Source organism: Nestor notabilis, unplaced genomic scaffold (assembly GCF_000696875.1).
Source record: "Nestor notabilis isolate BGI_N333 unplaced genomic scaffold, ASM69687v1 scaffold13832, whole genome shotgun sequence".
In the NCBI taxonomy this organism is placed as follows: Eukaryota; Metazoa; Chordata; class Aves; order Psittaciformes; family Psittacidae; genus Nestor; species Nestor notabilis.
The window spans coordinates 65,667-84,497 of NW_009918798.1; the positions used below are offsets into that span (position 1 = coordinate 65,667).

At 36.0% G+C, this 18,831-nt stretch overlaps 1 protein-coding gene across 1 annotated transcript in view; it reads right to left on the reverse strand.

The window, feature by feature from the left end:
* DCUN1D2 (DCN1, defective in cullin neddylation 1, domain containing 2) overlaps window positions 1-17,751 on the reverse strand; it is a 22,545-nt gene extending 4,794 nt beyond the window's left edge. Inside the window, exons 1-3 of the mRNA XM_010009909.1 lie at window positions 17,537-17,751; window positions 13,966-14,134; window positions 11,410-11,540 (exon numbers count right to left, since the gene is read on the reverse strand). Coding sequence (XP_010008211.1) covers window positions 11,410-11,540; window positions 13,966-14,134; window positions 17,537-17,711 — 475 coding nt within the window. The 5' untranslated portion in view covers window positions 17,712-17,751. The remainder of the gene's footprint in view (window positions 1-11,409; window positions 11,541-13,965; window positions 14,135-17,536) is intronic.
* Window positions 17,752-18,831: the final 1,080 nt, after the last annotated feature.

Here is an 18,831-nt window from a genome sequence, read left to right on the forward strand (position 1 = left end):
ATATGCCTGTACCTAGCTATAGAGAGATGGTGCTGCTGGAGGTGTTTGCTCTACTATGATCAGAGTGCTTTCCAGTACAGAACGTGCTCTGTGCCCTGATAAACTTCTTTCAATTCTTCCTGCACCATGCTCACTCTTCACAGAAAATAAACAGAAGAGAATAGTTAATAGCACTTACTTGCTGTTTAGATATGCAGATTATTCATATCTGTTATCCCAAATGAAAAGCAAAAGAAATAGGAAGGGAGAAATAAATAATCTTAAGGGTTTCTAAACTTCACTGTTAAGTGACTAGCTTTGATGCCATTCACTTAGGCTTCTTTATGAAGACAACCTTCCCAAGCCAATCTTGCAAATCTGTCACGTGACAACATTACAAAATGCACTTTGAAGAAAAAACACCTTAATAGCTGAAGAGTTTTTATACTTCTGATGGAAATATTCCTTGGAAAAAGGAAGAAGGTACAGGCATGGAAAGGAAGATGGTTAAAGGTGCCACAAAAAAAAAGTTAAAAGAGAAAGAAGAGGCCACACTTCCTTGGTTTGAGTATGTGTCAAATTTAGTATTATGCTACAATGAACTTGATTGCTGCAAAATGGTATTTAAAACAATGCATGTGAAATACTGTATCTTAATTACATTGATACTTGAAGGATACACTACATGTGTGTGCAAATGGTTTCTCCTGCACAAAGATAAAGAATCATTTGCTATGATGTACAACAAAAGCACATCCTGCTGACAATGCTGCTCTGTAGGGGCTGAGACCAGTCCACACCGGAGCTGCTCTCCCCATGAAGCAAATGGAGGGAGGTCCTGATCTTGGTTAAAATTAACTCAAGGGAAAAATTCTAAAAAGTACATCTTCCTCATTTGGTCCACTGCAATCACGCAAACCCCTTAACACAAGAGATACTTGAACAAAAGGAACTAGATGGGACTATCATTTCTGGTAGTGGTGCCAGTTAAAGCAATCTTAAAAGTAGTTGAGAAAACAAGGCCTTTGGGCATGCTACATTCTCAGGACATATGGCTACACTTTTGTTTGAAGACAATTCCCTACCTATGTTGAAAAACTTAACACTGGAGGACAGAAATGGCAATTTCTGCTTTAAAGGAAAAACCTAGTTACAGGGAGTTCCAGTTCTACAGTGGGATGCTGACAGTAGTGTCAATGAATAGTAATTCTGTGGAGTTTGTGTATCTGCTACAGTTAGTGCAGCACTAACAAATATCAACACTTCGCCCCCCCAAAAAAAAACCAAAACCAACCCCCTTATGCCATCAGAGTTCTGCATCCCCACAGGAAGATGGGTTTATTGTCTGGCTTTCTTAGGCAGTCTTATTGTATTTCAATGCTGCATAGATATGAAGGCATCATTACAAATAAAATAAAAATCAAACTACAATTATAAAAATATGCTGGTTTTGTAGCAAGAAATATACTTCCTGCATTATAGACTAATAATACAAGTTTTATAAAAGGAAAGGAAATCACAGATGCATACTTTCCAGTGCCTGGAAACTAACGCCTAAGCAAAGACCAGTTTAGAAGAGACCTCACTGGAATCATCCATGTTCATATTCACAAGATTAAATATTCACTGTTTAGCAATTTTAAGATCATAAAAACATGACATCATATGCTGTACATTACAGAACAGTTTGAGCTAACCATTCACCCCAAATTATCTTCAGCGCTAGTATGTAGTGATAGTTGTATATCATGCAGCCCCTTCAGTATAGTCCAAGTATTTTCCATACACTGAAACAAAGCTTCAATATCTTGATATTCAGCCTTTCAGGTACCTAGTCTAGATGTGCCTACATACAGCATCTATAAGGCTTTCTGTAGTAAAACCCTATGAACTGAGTCACCTAAAAGTGATACCAATTACCATTACAAAATTATTAAAATTACTAAAAAGACTTAAAAAATATATGGGATATCTAAGTAAAGCAAGTTCAAGAAGGAGGAAAAGGTTGATAAAAAAATATTTCCATTATTTTAAACATTATTTTGCTAAACAATGTTTATTATAGTAAACATGTTTTGATATGTTTTAAGAGTTTTGAATTATTTAAAATATCAGCGTTTCACAACCAGAAGCATTTTGATGCAGTATGATTTATTCTGCAACATTAAAGCTTCACTCTAAAATTGCTTCTAAAAAAAACCCACCTCAGCCTCTTTTACCCTGATTGAACAGAGAGCTTGAAGTGATAACAAATTAGCACAATTAATGCAGAAGGAGAAATACATTATCAATTAGACAGCCTGTGCCTACTTTCAAGATTTGATCAAATGCTTATCTTCTTAACAAAAAAAAAAAATCATTACTCTTTTGTATGAATAAAAAAATAATCAAATTAAGCTCCTCATTCCTTTGTTATGATTTTGGACAAGGGCAACGAAGTCACTGCACACAAGCAATCAAGAAAGTGAGAAAACAGAAAGATAAATCAAGAGATATCAAGGAATTGGCTGGAGAGTAGGATTTATGAGGAACATGAAATGAAGTTCATTTAGACCTGCTGTGCCAAAACAGCACTCCGGGACTGCAGCACCCACATGTCATCCTCTGCCAAATAAGAAATTTCCAGCTCCCAGGCTGCCTTACCAACAAGAGCTGTTCATGCAGTCATGTTTGATGCTGTCAGAATATTAAAACTAATTCACCTAAATTACTGATATAAAAAAAAAAAAATAAAAATATAGTTGAAGGCATTACCTTGGCCTCCTAATGACATCTGAAAATCTTAAGTTATTTACAAGAATACTTTAATATTAGCCACCGTTTCCCTCATAATCCCTAGTCAGCATATTAGCTACATTCTGAACATTACAATGGCAGATTCTATCATGTTTATGAGGTTGGAAACAAATAACATATTTTAAGATCTACTGGCTGTCCCAGTATTGCCTTTTCTTCCTTTGTTGATGTTTAATCTTCTTATCAGTATTATAAAGCTTTGCTACTTCATATGTCACCTCTGTGAGAGACCTCAGGCAGCTTCTTATAAGTGTCAGTGCTCATCAATGAATTTTATTCAAAGAGTACCCTCTCAAACTACATTTTTATTTTCTTCCAAAATAACAGGATGAATCAGCCTTACCCAGTCCATCTACACACCCAAACCAACAAATTAGTAAAGAATGTACCAATGTTTGCAGGAGGAGAAAGGAAAAAGTTACTTTTATTACACCAGTTAATAAGGATTGAAGAAAGAAAAAAGTTTTTTGAAATGAGCATTTCACAGCCAAGAGCCCCTTTGTTTGAGGCTTTCTCTCCCCAGTGCTTTAACCAAAACTTACTCTATAGCTTTGAAAACAAAAGAGCAGCCAAAAAACTCTCCTGTTCCCAACACTGCACAAAAAATTAATCTGGACAAGTGCAAGACACAGAAATCTATTTTATCATTCTATCGTCTTGTAAAAATACATGTAGCTCCTGTAAGAGACTGAACTTAAGATGTTTCCTCTACAGTCATACAACTTGTCCTGAAGTATCATTATCATCTGGTTGATATTCTTTGATCTTGTTTTCTCATTGTGATCACAGCAAGTATCATACTTCTGTAAAGCTAAACCAAAAACTACATTGCACTAAATTACTTGTTTCAATAAAATTCCTGGACACCACATTGAAACTGGTGCAGATGTGGGAACAGTGGAAACTAGTGTCAATCTATCTCAACAATTGGACTATCACACTACCTAACCAATAAACAGATGAATACTTGCAAGATTCATCGAGTTACTTGACTCCTTGTTTCCTTATCTCTGAATGATTTTAAGAGTCTTTTTTGGCCTCCAAATTACTAAGAACATGGACACAAGAATTAGTTTCTTTCCTAATCAAAACGTTCTTTTTTCCTTCTACAAACAAATAACACCCACATAGCAAAATAACAAGAAAATACTGTCAGGATTCAACCTAAAAACCCTTCACTAAATTACCGAAGCTTAGAGCAAAATAGCTCTTATCTGCAATTAGGAGCTCTCCCACGGGAAGAGAGAAGGGGAAAAACAGATAAGGGTTATGAAACAAATCTGGAAGGTGGCTAAACTCAGGATCCAGCTGAGTTGGATCCTTTCATCCCTGCAAAGCTGTAAGAAAAGAGCCTTCCAGTGCTCTCCGTCAGGGGATGTATAACGCACAGTGCTGGAGTTCAGTCCCAAGGAAGAGTGATGAAGCACAGCATGTGGATTGCACAAGAGCTCTGCAGGAACTGGGCAGGGTCTGACTGTGCTTATCAACTCTATCTCAGCATCTGCCACACTGAAGCATGCTGATTCCATGCAGAACTTTTCATGGTGATTATCTTGAGCATTAACTGCACAAAAGTAGATAAACTGCTCCTGAATGTGAGCTAGGCTTAGAAGATAGCTATCTAAACATCAGTCTGAGTGCAGACTAATGAACCTGATTGTAGCCAGTTTCAAAATCCTTCTGTCTCTGAAAATCTCTCCAGATAAACTACAACAGATGACTTAAAGTTGACTGGATATACATTTCCCAAATAAGTGCCAAACATGAGTAAAAGAATCAATGAGACATTTCTGGAACTGGCAGTTATGTCACAGTTTTGCAGCTACTATTGGCCTTTTTTGATCAGAGCACCCTGTTCTGGACTAAGCTTCTCTTGAATCGCTGACATTTTCAGAAAGAAAAATGTGAATAAAAAGTAAAGCAAGGACCATACACACAGATCAACCGAAGCCATTGAAACACCTAAACTACAGCATTCACAGACCTCTTCCAAAGTAAGCATGAAATTCAGTTATTGAACTCCTTCAAATTCTCATGTCCGCTCACTTCTACAAACATGCTACAAATGGATCGATAGGGTAGAGATCCTTCCCTAATGTCTAAGCATCTTTTCAAAGAATTTTGAGATACTGCTATGATGAAAGCCAAAGGTGATGTTGCTTCAATGAAAAAGAGCACATTATACTCATCTGCTCATAGAAGAGGCAACCTCCTTGAAGTCCACATACCGGATGCAAAGAGTCATTCTTCTGGTCTTGAGGTAATACTTGATTCAAGTCTGAATGCACTCCTCATGTATCATCTCTTGCTTGATCACAGGAAACTGGCAGAGAGAAGGAAGCACAACCTTTTGAGCCAGCAAGCAGGCGAAGGGACCACAAAGGAGTGATGAAGGACCAAATTTGCTTTTTGTTTCCATGTTGAAAGTTGAAGACCATGAAAGAATGCATTAAGTTCCTCCACGGTGCTGAAACAAACTGCAGTAAACTCCTGAGCATGAGGAATCTCCTGAACACATCTTGTTGGGGCTCAAAGGGAGGCCCATTAAGAGACTCATAGTAAGTACCATGTTAAAAAAATAACACAAAATAAAATGGAGCTAAGTCCTTGCTTTGAGTTTGAACAGTGTCCTCGGAAATCTGAACTGTTTTGTATACAAATGATAAAAGATCTATAATCTTTAGTACACTCAATCAAGAGCTAGGATGCAAAATTCCACTCAGATTGCAGTAGAAAAAAAATAGAACTTGGGAGCAGAAGGCAAGACAAACCTCTCCAAATCTGCACCATGCAAAATTCACAGTTATTGTACTAACTATAGTAGCAAGAGCATGAGAGAGCAGATTAAATAGACAGAATCACACTTATTCACAATAATTCCTTGTAAAACTCTCCTGGCAAACCAGACCTTAATAAACTGCACTGTTTACGTTATCTCAAAATATATACGAAACACTCAGATGAAGTCTAATAAATATATCTTACACCTGCCAGGTCCAATATGCAGCCATTGAGATAGCACTGCTGTGTGGAAGCCTTACTATCTTTTTTCCCCTCCAAATTCTGTCCATCGCTTAGAGAACAATTGTCTTGATAGTTCTAAGCATCCATCTTTTTCTTAGATAATAATCAAATCTATTCAGACCTATTTGAAAGACACTTGACAGCTGGATCCTGAGTAATATTAATCAGAACATCATTTGCTGCTTAAAGAAAATCATGGTAGATCTTAGGCAATATGCTTTTGCCTCCTGCATCTCACTGCTTACACAAGTTATCGCCTAGGGTGACTGGTACTACTTTTACTTCTTTAAACAGCATGTGTCCAGACTAAAGCATACTGCTTCACAATATTAAGCTAATAAAAGTGGAAACATCCAAGTTGGATGAGACTATAGAGACAGAAGTCCTGCAGATATAAAGAGAAATAAAAATTCCCTAGTATCACCACATGAACTGTGGAAGACAGACTCCTATAAAAGGCAGTCCTATTTCTAGGAATGAGTATCAGTGTACCTATTTTGGGGAATGACAGAACAGATGTAACTTAATTTACTGGAGAGGATTCTTCCCGTCTAATTACATAAAGGCAGAATTTCTTGCATTGGTTTTAAAGGGAATTATAGAATAAGAGGAAATTAAAAAGCAATGGAAGACAGGCTGTTCTAAAAGTAAATAAAACACAAAATTGCATACACACACATCTGCCTGGAATGCTTTCCTGGAGCAAGATCCACTGCATTGCAAAGATGACTGTGTGGTGTACCACCAAAAAACGCTCTAAGAAGGGCTTCTGTGCCTTCCCACTCCCTCCCTCACAAATGGCAGCTGGTGTCATAAGAGATACTATGTGTCCTGCTGATAACTCCTGAAAGATAAATGTTCGGGATAGACAGATTTTTTTCAAGATAGGCTCCAGGCAAAAAGGTTCAATGAAAATGGACAGTATTCTCAGAAACAGCTTTTAGAAATTCATTCTGAAAGCACTGGTGCCCAAAGCAAAGCTGGACATGGTGAAATTCATCCCAGAAACCTCAGACTACTACCTACCATCTCTGAGAATTCATAGGGGTCAAAGAAATTCCAGAAGAACACCAGTGCTTCCCTGCCAAACCGGGAGAAAGTAACTCATCCACGAAGGTCAGTCCTGTATCTAACACCGTCTAATACTTAAATAACTCAGATGATACAACAAAGAAAACTTTTATTAAATCTACAAATTACACAAAGCCTGAAGGAAGCACTGCATGGCAGAGGACAGGATTAGAATTCAAAGTTATTTGGATAAATTGGAAAACCACTTGGAAGTAAATAGAAAAGATTTCATTAAAGAGAAATGCAAAGTCATAAACCTAGTGGGAATAACTGACTGCAGATTCAAAATTAACTGGGTGCATTGCAGTTCTGCAGAAATGCAGTAACATAGTAGATTACAAACTGCAGAGTATCAGTGTTATACACATAAAAGCAAGGCAGTAATGGGATGTAAATCAAGGAGCAAATTATCTAAGGTGCACAGAAGCTTATCTAGCTTGTTTGGGTACTACAAGACAAGAAAGAGTTAGATCAATAGGATCCCAGAAGACAAAAAAAAAAAAAAAAAAAAAAAAGAAAAAGAGCTGGAAGGTACAATTGCAATATCAGAGAGCTGGAAGACAAAATTCATCAGGGTAGCCAGCTTTACTCAGTCCAGAGATTAAGGGAAGACACATACATAGTTGCCAAATATGTAAAAAATTGTAGCCAATGCCAAGGAAACATGTATTCTGCACATATGCTCTGGATGGGTAAGTACTGAACTGAAGAATCCAGGAACAAAGATTTAAGTTATACACTAGAAAAAGAAAAAAATATAATCTAACACTAGGCATGAGCAAGCACAGACATAGATGTATGAGACCTGCCATCAGAAATTTAAGATTTTATTATGTGAAGGCAGTCGCTCCCCAACTTCCAGTCAGAGGACCACTGCCAATCACGTATCAAATCTTGCTGATAACTTGAAAAAGTAAGTTAGAATATATTGCTAGCATACCACTGAACACTTGGTTAGAAAGACATGTGTGAGGAATGATCCTTTCTGGCACAAGGGAAAACACTATGTAAGTGTTTATCTTTTAAATGTAAAGACCGCCTGGCATATTAAAAAGGAACCCATGAATCACTGTATTTCCTCATGTTCTTCAGGGGGATGTGGCAAAAATAAAGTAGTAAGTGCTGCTTATCACTTCTCAAAACAGCAGAAAGATTATTAAAAAAAAAAGTAATCTGAAACGTATTAAAATACTGACAGAGCGATAAACATGACTCATAAAGGCTCACTGCTTAGACATTTTAGAGGTATTTCAGTAATTTCTTATACTTTCAATATGTTAAGATAATAAACATGAAAAATAACTGCATAAATGAGTCTCCTCTGCCTATCCTAGACATTTTTTCTGGCGAGCTCTATTCTCAAGAGTTATTTCTGTTAAAAATAAAGACACATTAGCACTTAGCCTGAAAGATCCAACAGAAGGACCGTTTAAATAGTTTTTATTAACAATCTGCTAAGAATAAAAATTGCCCATTTATCACTGGTACTATGTCAAATTTGCTTGGTTTTCAAACAGGTGGTGTGTTTACCTGAGAAATCAAGCAGTATTCCTTTAGCCCACAGACCACTCCCCTAAACAAGGAATGCAACAACTACCAGACTTCGTGATTTAAGCTCAGAGTGTAATAAGAGGAAGCACTGGATACTTCACACCCCAGAAAAATCTCATTAAAATATTTTGTAATTGAAAGTTAGGAAATAATTCCTTTCCACTTCATTATTTCTACTTCATTAATTAAAACCATTTACTTTTATCCCTACTTGACATAAACTTACTGACCTTCAAGTCATAACTCAAATGCGAACGTATGAGAAGGAGCATGCAAAAACCTTATAATGGGAGCATGTCACCAGAAACATTTTAAAGCAAGCAGTCAGGGCAGTATCTTAGCAGCATCCTAGACGTGAGTAGCACTTGCAAGTTCATCTAACGTGCATGCAGGGAAGAAGGAGAGTTCAACATCTTAAGATGACCTAGACAGAGCTATCCAGAGATTTATACCAGCTCATTTGGTAACAAATCTAATTATACATTCTGTTTAAACTATCTGGACTGAATTCATAAAAGCATGCTGAGACAAGGTTCCACAATTAGTAAGAGAGAAAGACTTTGTATGTGGATGAAATACATACTCGTGTCTCCCTGACAATAGGGCACATGGTCACTGGGACACAAATACCAAACACCTCAAGAGAAGATCGACAGTTTCTCATTCTAGGAGAAAATACATAGTGTATACAGAGAAAAGGATGTAAAATAAAAAGACACCTAAGCCTCTATAACATGTAGCCGAAGCAACTAGTATTCTCAGCTCATACAGACACTCCTGTAAGATAAGTGACTGAATTGTTTTCCTTGCTGAAAGAGAACAAACATAACTCTTAAAATAATTGCACCAGGAAGCAGTTAGTTATAAATGCCAACCTGTAAATATTTTTTTCCTCCATTTCTCTGCTCCCTGAATATAATGGCATTCCCTGGAAAGATTCTGGCTTCAAACCTATACAGCGTTAGTTTTTATTTGGATTAGCTATCACTGATCTGAATCGCTCAAAAATGTCATATTAGTCACTATGTTTGTCCAGCATTCTCTTTCTAGTTGACCTATAGTGATCCAAGTTCACATCAGACAAACATGGTGTATCTCCACTGAAATAAGAGCAGTGGCATTTATTCATATTTATTTAATATCTGGAATCTTCTTAGCAAAACCATAAGAAGTCTGATGAAAAATGTCACCAAAATACTGCCATGTAAGAACTAAGCACTACTTGAGATTAAGAAACAGTATTACCAGAGTTATTAAAAGTCCTGAAAACTGAAATCAGCAACAGTTCAAATCAACTTTTTCTACAGTTTATATTAAGTTCTACTTTAATTTTTGCACTAATACTTCAAACCTTAGTGCAAGAAGGCACTTAGCTGTTTTGTTGCCAAAAAGTACCATTCTTACACAACAAAGAAGACAGTCTTATAAATGAAAAGGCCTCCATACCAAAACCAGAAGTAATGGAAAACAAGTAAGTTTCCTTTTTCCTCCTCACATTGAATAGACAGTACATTCAGTTCCATAATCTGGGTTGGCCTGTCTTCCCTCCTCCTCTCTTTGTACAGGCTTAGGTGAAAAGCTTTTGAGACGTATTTCCCAAATACATGAGTTTCACGTTGGAACTGATACAATTAAAACAGGAAGACATTTGTAGTATTTCTTTAGGTATCCCATAAATTCCAGCCTTGGCTGTAACTAACTTACCTTTTCCACAATCTGAAAGCACTAGGCTTTTTAATGAAGAGAGGCAAGAAAAAAAGAACAACTAGCTAAAGCACTTCAATTCCACCCAGCCTCACAGAACCACTACAAGACAATTCTTTTTTGTGGCTGGAAACGTGGCATGTGATCCCTGAAAGAGTGACATGTAATGAAAAATGAAATCGCTGCAAAAAAATAAAGAAAAATAGAAACTGGCTAAAAGTTACTCACAGTTCAAAAGGGAAAAAGACACTGGGGAAGACAAGAGATATCATTCAAAGTAATTCCCAAGGAAGAATGTGGAACAGAAGCCTCTGGTTGAGAAGGTCTAAAATAAACATTCTGGACCTCCATCTCACTACTCTTCTCACAGTTTTTGAGAAAAAGTATTTATTAATGTGCTTGTGAAGTAACAGACACAAAGTTGAAGTGGCTATGCTTAAAAAAAAAACCCAAACAACCAAAAAAACCCCAAACCAAACCACCAAAAAAACCCATCCCAAAACACTTGCTCTTCTCAACCACAGCACAAAGAGAACACTGATGATGGTATGGCTCTATCCTGCACACAAAATAGGTTAATTCCTTCCCTCACAGTGTCTTTTGGAAGCGGATATAAGTTTGAAAGGCTATCAGATTTCATCTTACAATTTTTTTCACCTATTCACAAGCTATAGATATTTTTTATTTGAAGAGAACATTAAAATTTAAACAAAATATCCATTTTACTCCAGCAATACAAAGAATGGATTGGGACAAATCTCAAACTTTACAAAGAATAATAGTTTAGTACTTTATAAACAGAATGCCTATTTCTGTTCACCAGCTTTGAACCAAGACCATAGTATTATTTTCCTAAACTTTATGTAGAAACTGTGAGCTAAACCCAAAAGAGTCTTAGAAGAACAATAACTTTTGCTCTGTGTTCTCTCTCTTTTTAGCCAATATGGACATCTTGTTTCAGTTGTTCTAAACAAAACAGAAAATACCAGGAGCTCACAAGCTCAGACTTTGAAAGAAATTATGAGAGGTCTGTAAGAACTGCAGGAACTTCGTTTGACAAGAGGAGAAAGAATGTCAATACTAGCAGAAAATACCATTAAATTATCTGGACCAAGGGGACATTAAAGAAGAGATTAATTGAAAGAAGACGGGGAAAAAGGAAAAGTCAGTGAATTAAATCAATAATGAATTTACTATACAATCACCAATGAGAAAACTATTATTTTAAGTATTTCAAACTGACTTCACTGTCTGTAGATATTTTCTCAATTGTTTTCTACTTACCTAGACCTTTTTGTCCAGGGTTTTTAGCAAAGTTAAAAGTAAACTGATAAAAATCTTTGAACTTTGTTGGATCCTTTAGCTCTTGTTCCAGTCTTGGCAATAGAGCTTTTAGTTTTTCTGTAGTGTCACACCTGTTCAAAAGAGGTTACATTGTTCGTAAATATTTAAGATTTTCTTTTAACCTTTTTTTGGTTTTCCTTCTTATCCTTTTTTGTTTTTTAAGTTTTAGTTTCAGAGCAAAATAAAACAGTAGTTAAGATAACAGAGTATCTTTCTGGGTATCATTCTTAAGAATATAAATACTCAAATGCCTTTATTAAACAATTTTAAGTGGAACATTATATATAAGCATCCATTAAGTATAATACCCAAACAGAAGTCAGTGGTTTAACTTCTTTCCTCAGCCTCTTCATACGAACTCAAAAAATAAATGTTACTCTGTTCTTAAAGAACATATAAACCTCTCTGAAATTTGCTATCCTTTCCCTTCTACAGTTATTGTAACACCAGGGTGTGGGGTTTTGCTTTAACCTAGATAGACATTACTTATTCTCTTCTCCACCTAAATGAAGAGCTACATACCATGTTTAGACTTAATCTTAACATTAGAGGACTTCCAACAAAATGCACTATTATTTGCAGTCATCTCCCCACACTGGTGGATCAGTGGGGAAAAACAAGAAATAAATGAGGCTCTGATGACAGCTTGAAGGCTGACAAACGGTTTAACAGCCTGGCACAGGTAAGCTAAGACAGAATCAAGTTATGAGATTCTAACAGAAACACAACCCTTGTATAACACGAGACTGGAGCATTTTCAGTGAAAGCACCTGAGCTGACAAGATGCAATTTTAAAAGAAAAAGGGTTTCTCCCAAGCCAAGGAATCAAATGAATATAGAAGGTTAATAGGACATTACCAATATTTTGAATTGTACCTAGAAATTCAGAGCAAGGGAAAAAATTTCAAAGGAGCAGATATCATAACTAAGATCTTGCATTTCAAAGTTCTCAGTAGCTAAATGTATTTATTCTGAGGATTCAAGAAATGTTTTATTATAGGATGGATAACTATACCAAAATTCATAAAACACAGATGCAGTTTTAACCAGCCTGCACTGTACAGGTAAAAATAAGCAGTTTTCTGGCCTCCAGCAATACCTGGTGGAGAAAAGAAAGAATTCCACCAACAGTCTTCAACTGAGAACTTGAGTTTCATGGAGACTTGATACAGTTAACAATAGAGACGAATACCACATCTTCTTATATGTATCCTAAATGTCCAATCTGTACTAAACCTCAGGGAATTTCTTTTCACTCAAATCTTCACCTATGTTCAATGCAAAAAACCACACACTCGACCTCAGATATGTAACAAAATCATTCCAAATTCTCAATAAGCACTATACCAGAGGCAAGCAGGTACGATCAGATTATACTCCCAAGAACATCATAATGTGTGTTAGAGCAGAAAAATAAAAATCGCAGACCTCTGTGGAACTGTATCAGAGATAGCCATCGGGACATAGTAGGAATGTCACGATAAAGTTTCAAAACAAAATGAAAGCTGGAATCTACAGGTGTTTTAGCAAAACCTTTTTAATTGGTTATAGCAAATAATGCTGGCGGGTTTACTATAACAGCATGAACACTTGATTGCTGTCAATGGATAGAAAAATCATAATTATTCTTACAGTCTCTGCCCAAAGGAACAAAATAAAGCAGTAGACTTCTGATGACATCAAAAGTTACTTCACCACAATTTCTGAATACCCTTACCTAAAAAGGAAAGCTTAGAAAGAAGTCAGTAACTGATGAGGTCAGTAACAACAGAGTACTAGGACCCCTGCTCAAGAAACAACCACCACATTTGCTTGAAGTTGGCTTACTGCAGAAAAGTATTGATAAGGCACCATTCTAAGAGCAAATGAAATTATTTAACTACAAACAACATGCAGAAATAATAAATCTTAATTCTCCACCTAATGCAATCTGTTAAGAAAAAAAAAAAAAAGAAAGTGTCATTGTGACACTTCTCTATGTATTAGAAATACTGTATCTCTTCCAAGGAAAAGTTATACACAAAATACTATTTATGGCAATAAGTGCTTGACTTTATTGCTAAACTGAGGCAGCATGGTTTAACCTCGAAGTCTAATTTCCAGAACAGCCCCATAATCCAGGAAGAAAAAAAAAAGCAAATGATTAGTTACATCATGTTCTTTCATACATCTCCAGTGACTGTCAGCTTTTAACACCACACAGTCCAACTCAAAATGTTTATTATGAATTACACACAAAGGTCAGCATATCCATCTGCCTTTCGTGCTGTACAGACAGGAATTATACTGCTACACCCTTACTGTGGTCATCATTAAGGCTCTGCAGTAAAGCACCAGTTTAAGGAAGATGGGACACTACAGGCATTTAGCATCTGTTAAGTTTGGCATCAGCCTTACCAGATTTTTGAAACTTCACACTTAATTCAATTAAAAATGTTCTAAACAGAAACAGACCTCAGGCCTTACATGATGAACTATGCAGAAATGGATACTTACCCCAACTCTGTCATTCCATCAACAAATTCCTTTTTACTGAATTCACATTGAGTAGCTGCCCTGAACTTCCATGCTACAACCAGGACACTGATACTGGCTGGGTCCAGGTTTAAATCATCACAGAACTGCTGAATTCCATCAATGCCAATTTTATTTTCATCTTGGGGGTCTATGGTTCAAAATACAGAGAAGAATTGTAATTTTTTACAAAAAAAAAAATAATTTACAAATAATCATCTGCACAGCTGTGATATGCTGCATAACAGGTCTTCAGTTTTCCATAAGCTTCACAAATGTCTTCACTTGAAATCTAGTTAATTATAGGAGAACCTTGAAGAGTATCTGTAAATAAATTAAGTATTCTGCACACTTCCCTAGAAAGTGGTTTGCAACTTTTCTTGAATTCATTAGCTAATGTCAATGAAATAATTTTGTCTTCTCTCCATAATGCTCTATAAAAAGATCTGAATTAACTGAGAAGATGCCTGACTACATCTGAAAACAGTAAGGCTGATAAACACATCAAAATGTACAATATATTTATTGGTTAGCATGTATTAAACTTTAAAAAGAAAAAAAACACCCCAAACCGACCAAAAAACAAACCAGCAAAACCACACCTATCAAGTGAGCCCACAGATTTCCACACACACACCCCACCCCCAGTAGAGATATATGAGAATCCACTATAAATGTTTAAAGACCACAGCCACTAGGTTTTAGTTTAAAATCAGGGAATTACCAAGATGTTGCTCAAACAATGCCATAGGATAACAGTCTTAAACTAAACTTACGAAATGTTATGTTTCAGTAGTACTAATACCTTTTCGAATGCAAGAACCACCATTAACTACCTACATAAGGGTAAATGTCACCATAAAAATTCTGTAACAAGATCCTCTCTCAAAAAACCCCCACAAGCAAACAAAAGCCCCTGCATGTAAACTTAAATAATTGGAGGGAGGAAAAAAAGAAGCAGCAATAAAAAGTAAAATCACACTGTTAGTTTTCAATGGCTGACAGTTGCTGACAGTTTACAAATTATAGAACTATCTTTCCCAGGTTTTGATAGAAAGACGTTTCAGTATCACAAATTGGGCTATGTAGAAAAGTACCCCTCAGGTAAATTTAAGACTAACTCCTTAAATCTTTCAACCATTTTCAACCAACTCCTTAAAAATTTCAACCATGTTATTTTTAAGTCCTTATCCAATGAACCCATTAAAAAAAAATAATCTAAAGAATACTTTTTTTTTTTTTTTTGGCGGGGGGAGGGTTGTTAAGCTGTCTTACACTTTCCCAGCCAATACTACAGTGGTAGAAATGCTAAATGCAAAGAGGAAGTTAATTTAGCAGACAAAGACTTTCTTTTACCCATTAAAAAAGAATTACACCTATAGTTTAATTGAGTGACATTTGAGCAGGCAAACACATCTGCTATATGCCAGATCTAGTTCCAAGACATATAAAACACATTTCTTGTATATTTGGAGAGTAATTGCAGAACTAAAGGCAAAAAGTGCACTAGTGCTGAAATCAGTGGAAAAATACTGATGGATTTCGACAAGGGCTGTTTCATCCTTATCATGTTTCTCGTCATCCAGGTAACTAGGACCAAAAATGAAACTGTTGTTTGGAGTTGCTGGATAAATAGATAAGAAAAAAACAACAACAAAAAGCACAGACAATTAAAGACCTCTCATCTCAGATTTCAAATATAGTATGATGTTTGTAGCATTCTATGGGCCCAGTAGGACAAAGGAATTCCTTGTTGTTTTGAGGCCAATGAGCCAGGTTTAAGCTGTACATGAAGAAAAGGAAAGGTGCTTAACCAAAACTTTGGCTGTTTTCTCTCAAATCTTGTGAAAGTTTTGTTCAGATCTGCAATTTTACTGAATCTTGAAGTCCTAGAACTGCAAAGATGTGCTGCTAACCAAAACACAGACATAAAACTGACTAGATTTCCTTTCACAGAAGTCAAGTGGTGCAGTTTGCCACTGCTAGAAAACTACGAATAATAAATAACATTTGTAATTTAAAAAAAAAATAATTATAGTAGCATTTAAAAATTTGTATACATTTTTGACCCAGCACTCTGCAACACTGACATGCAAGGAGCAAGAAAAAGATTTAGAGATAGACAGATACATGCTTTTTGTGTATATATATAACATATATACACACACACTCCCCCATACCAGATAAAAAAAAGTGGTTCTCTAGTTGTTTGGTGTTTTGTTTGTTTTCTTTGCTCATTTTGGTCTGTTTGTGTGAGTCCCCCAAGACAATGCTATAATATTGCTGGTTCTTTGACCCTACACAATTCTTTACCATATGATAATTAAATATTAAAGAACGTCCATACCTAAAATAGAAGACATGTAAAGTGTATCAAAATAAGTATCAAGTGTATCAAAATAAGGTGAAAACACTATCAAACAAAGCAAGCTACCTACTGCAATTAGAAAAGTACAAAAAATCATAGCTGAGTAATTGTTAAAGAGTTCATTTTTTGAAACATAAGATGTATGGATCTCGGCAGGGGCTGGCAACGATTTCAGGCCACAGTGCTCTAACATGTAATGAACAACACACAATTCATGCCGGAGGGCCACATTTCAGAAAGCACTACTACCTACATCACATACATTCTTATATTCACCTGACTATCTTCCCCTTTTTTGTTCTTTTTAACAATGCTGTAAAACAAAAAAATGGAAAAGAAACAACTCTGCCTTTAAACTACTTCCCTGTGGTTTTCACTCCAAGCCTCTCTGATCAGGCACATCACTTTTGCTGTAACATGCCAACACAAAGAATAAAATAAGGATGGAGTTTCTATGACTAGTTCCTGAATTTTCTTACTTGTCCAATATGCTTACTTGACATGCTGGGACAAGCCAGCACTTCCCCATCCATGGAAGTTTTCAAGGCCAGATTGGACAGGGCTCTGAGCAACCTGGTCTACTGGAAGGTGTCCCTGCCCATGTGGCAGGGGGGTTGGAACTAGGTGATCTACAAGGTCCCTCCCAACCCAAAACATTCTGTAATTCTTTATCTCTTTTGTCAGATTTCTAGCTGTAATGTTATCTGAAACATTTTTTATTTTGATGGACAGAAATACTACTATCTTTCAACAAAAATAACTCCCACAAATATTAGCATAAGATTAATTGTATTATTTTGCCACGCAAAGTACACTGCATATATATTATAATAGCAGCCACAGGCAATAAAACAAATACGTTGCATAATAAGCTTTACTCTATTTTCCATTGCATGCAGCTGATGCTATTTTCTCATGATAGGTTTAATTTCCTACTGTGAATTTACTTTAAATTCTACAGGATTATCTATAGAAGTTGTGTAGTGAATGTTAAGACCATTTAAAACCTTCTTCATCCTTATCTTGCTACCACACAGAGTGAGAAGCTAAAGCTAGCAGTCTTTCCTAGAAGTCCTTAAGAACAGCAGAGAGAAAAGCAGAAACACCACCCAAAGAAAGTAATTAGAAAAAACCCCAACCAATCAACAAAACCAAAACCCACAACAAAAAACCCCCAAGCCTTACCTTTGTATCGATTATACAATTGTTCTAATTTCTTCTTATCTACTGAATTTTTCATGGATTCTTTGTAGTACAAGTCTGGGTTCTGGAAGTAGTTGTCTGTTGCCACTTCTAGTTTCCATTCATTCTGCATTAAGCAGTAAATAGCAGTCCTTTCACCAGCCTGGGTAAATGCCATAAACTGGCGGACCTTGTCCTTCTGAGACGATTTAAGCTTATGCTTTGGGATGCAAAAGAAGCAGGAAAGCCAATGAAGCTAATCCAGAAGTTTGTTTCAGCATTCTACTACTAAGGCCTATCTTTAAAAGGTTTTAGTTTTCTTGTTGATGACAAGTCTCACTTCAGAATTACAGGAAGACAAAGCCTTGTTCTTCTGCAGTTAAAAAGACAGCATTTTCTTCTGAAAATTGAAATGACAGCATCTATATATACATTTTTAGCAGCACATATTTGGCAGTAATGAATTCATATTTCTGCTTTATTGCTCACATATGCAGAAGTTTTTCTGTTCTGCAACAGTGGTAAACACAAGTTTCATCATGCAACAATATGGTTACCCTCTGAAAAATATGCCTAGTAGTTATACAAATGAGATTACAAAGGCACCATTTATAGATTCTCAGATTCTGTATAACTCCTTCATACACAGAGAAAAAACTGCTCAGCAGTTTTCCTAATATTTTCCTCGCAACAATGAACAATACAAAGTTTAATCATTTCAATTGATCAGCTAAAAAAGGCAGAACCATTTATTCTACTTTTATGTTAGAAACCATTGCCTACAGAAGACATTAGGCAAAAAGAAAATAGATAAAGCAGACATGTCAGGGATTTGCTGAAGGTTATAATGCGACTATGAAGTCTCTGTAAATGTGATTTAAAACTTCAATTAACGCTGATAAAGATGCTTATACTATTAATACATTAAATAACGAAACTGCCTGTTACAGTGGTATACAGGAACCAATAAGATGTTTCTCTTAATGGCAGCTAATTGCAGCAACCATATTGACACAACATGACTAAACTTCTGGAACACTCAAGAGGCAGGAACAGTGATTTTACAGAGAGCAAATCCAATATTAACACAGATCAACATTATTCTTCATATAAAGTTAGAAGAAGGAGAAGACAGCTTAAATCAAACTCTGGGTTTTATTATATTCTTGATACTTCCCATTTTTGTTAAACCGTACTTAACGTGTTCTACGCCAATAATTAAGCTGATAAATTTGTCTCATTACTTCTTAAATCACCAGATATAACAGAAAAATTACTGGTCTCTTAAATAGGGGGGT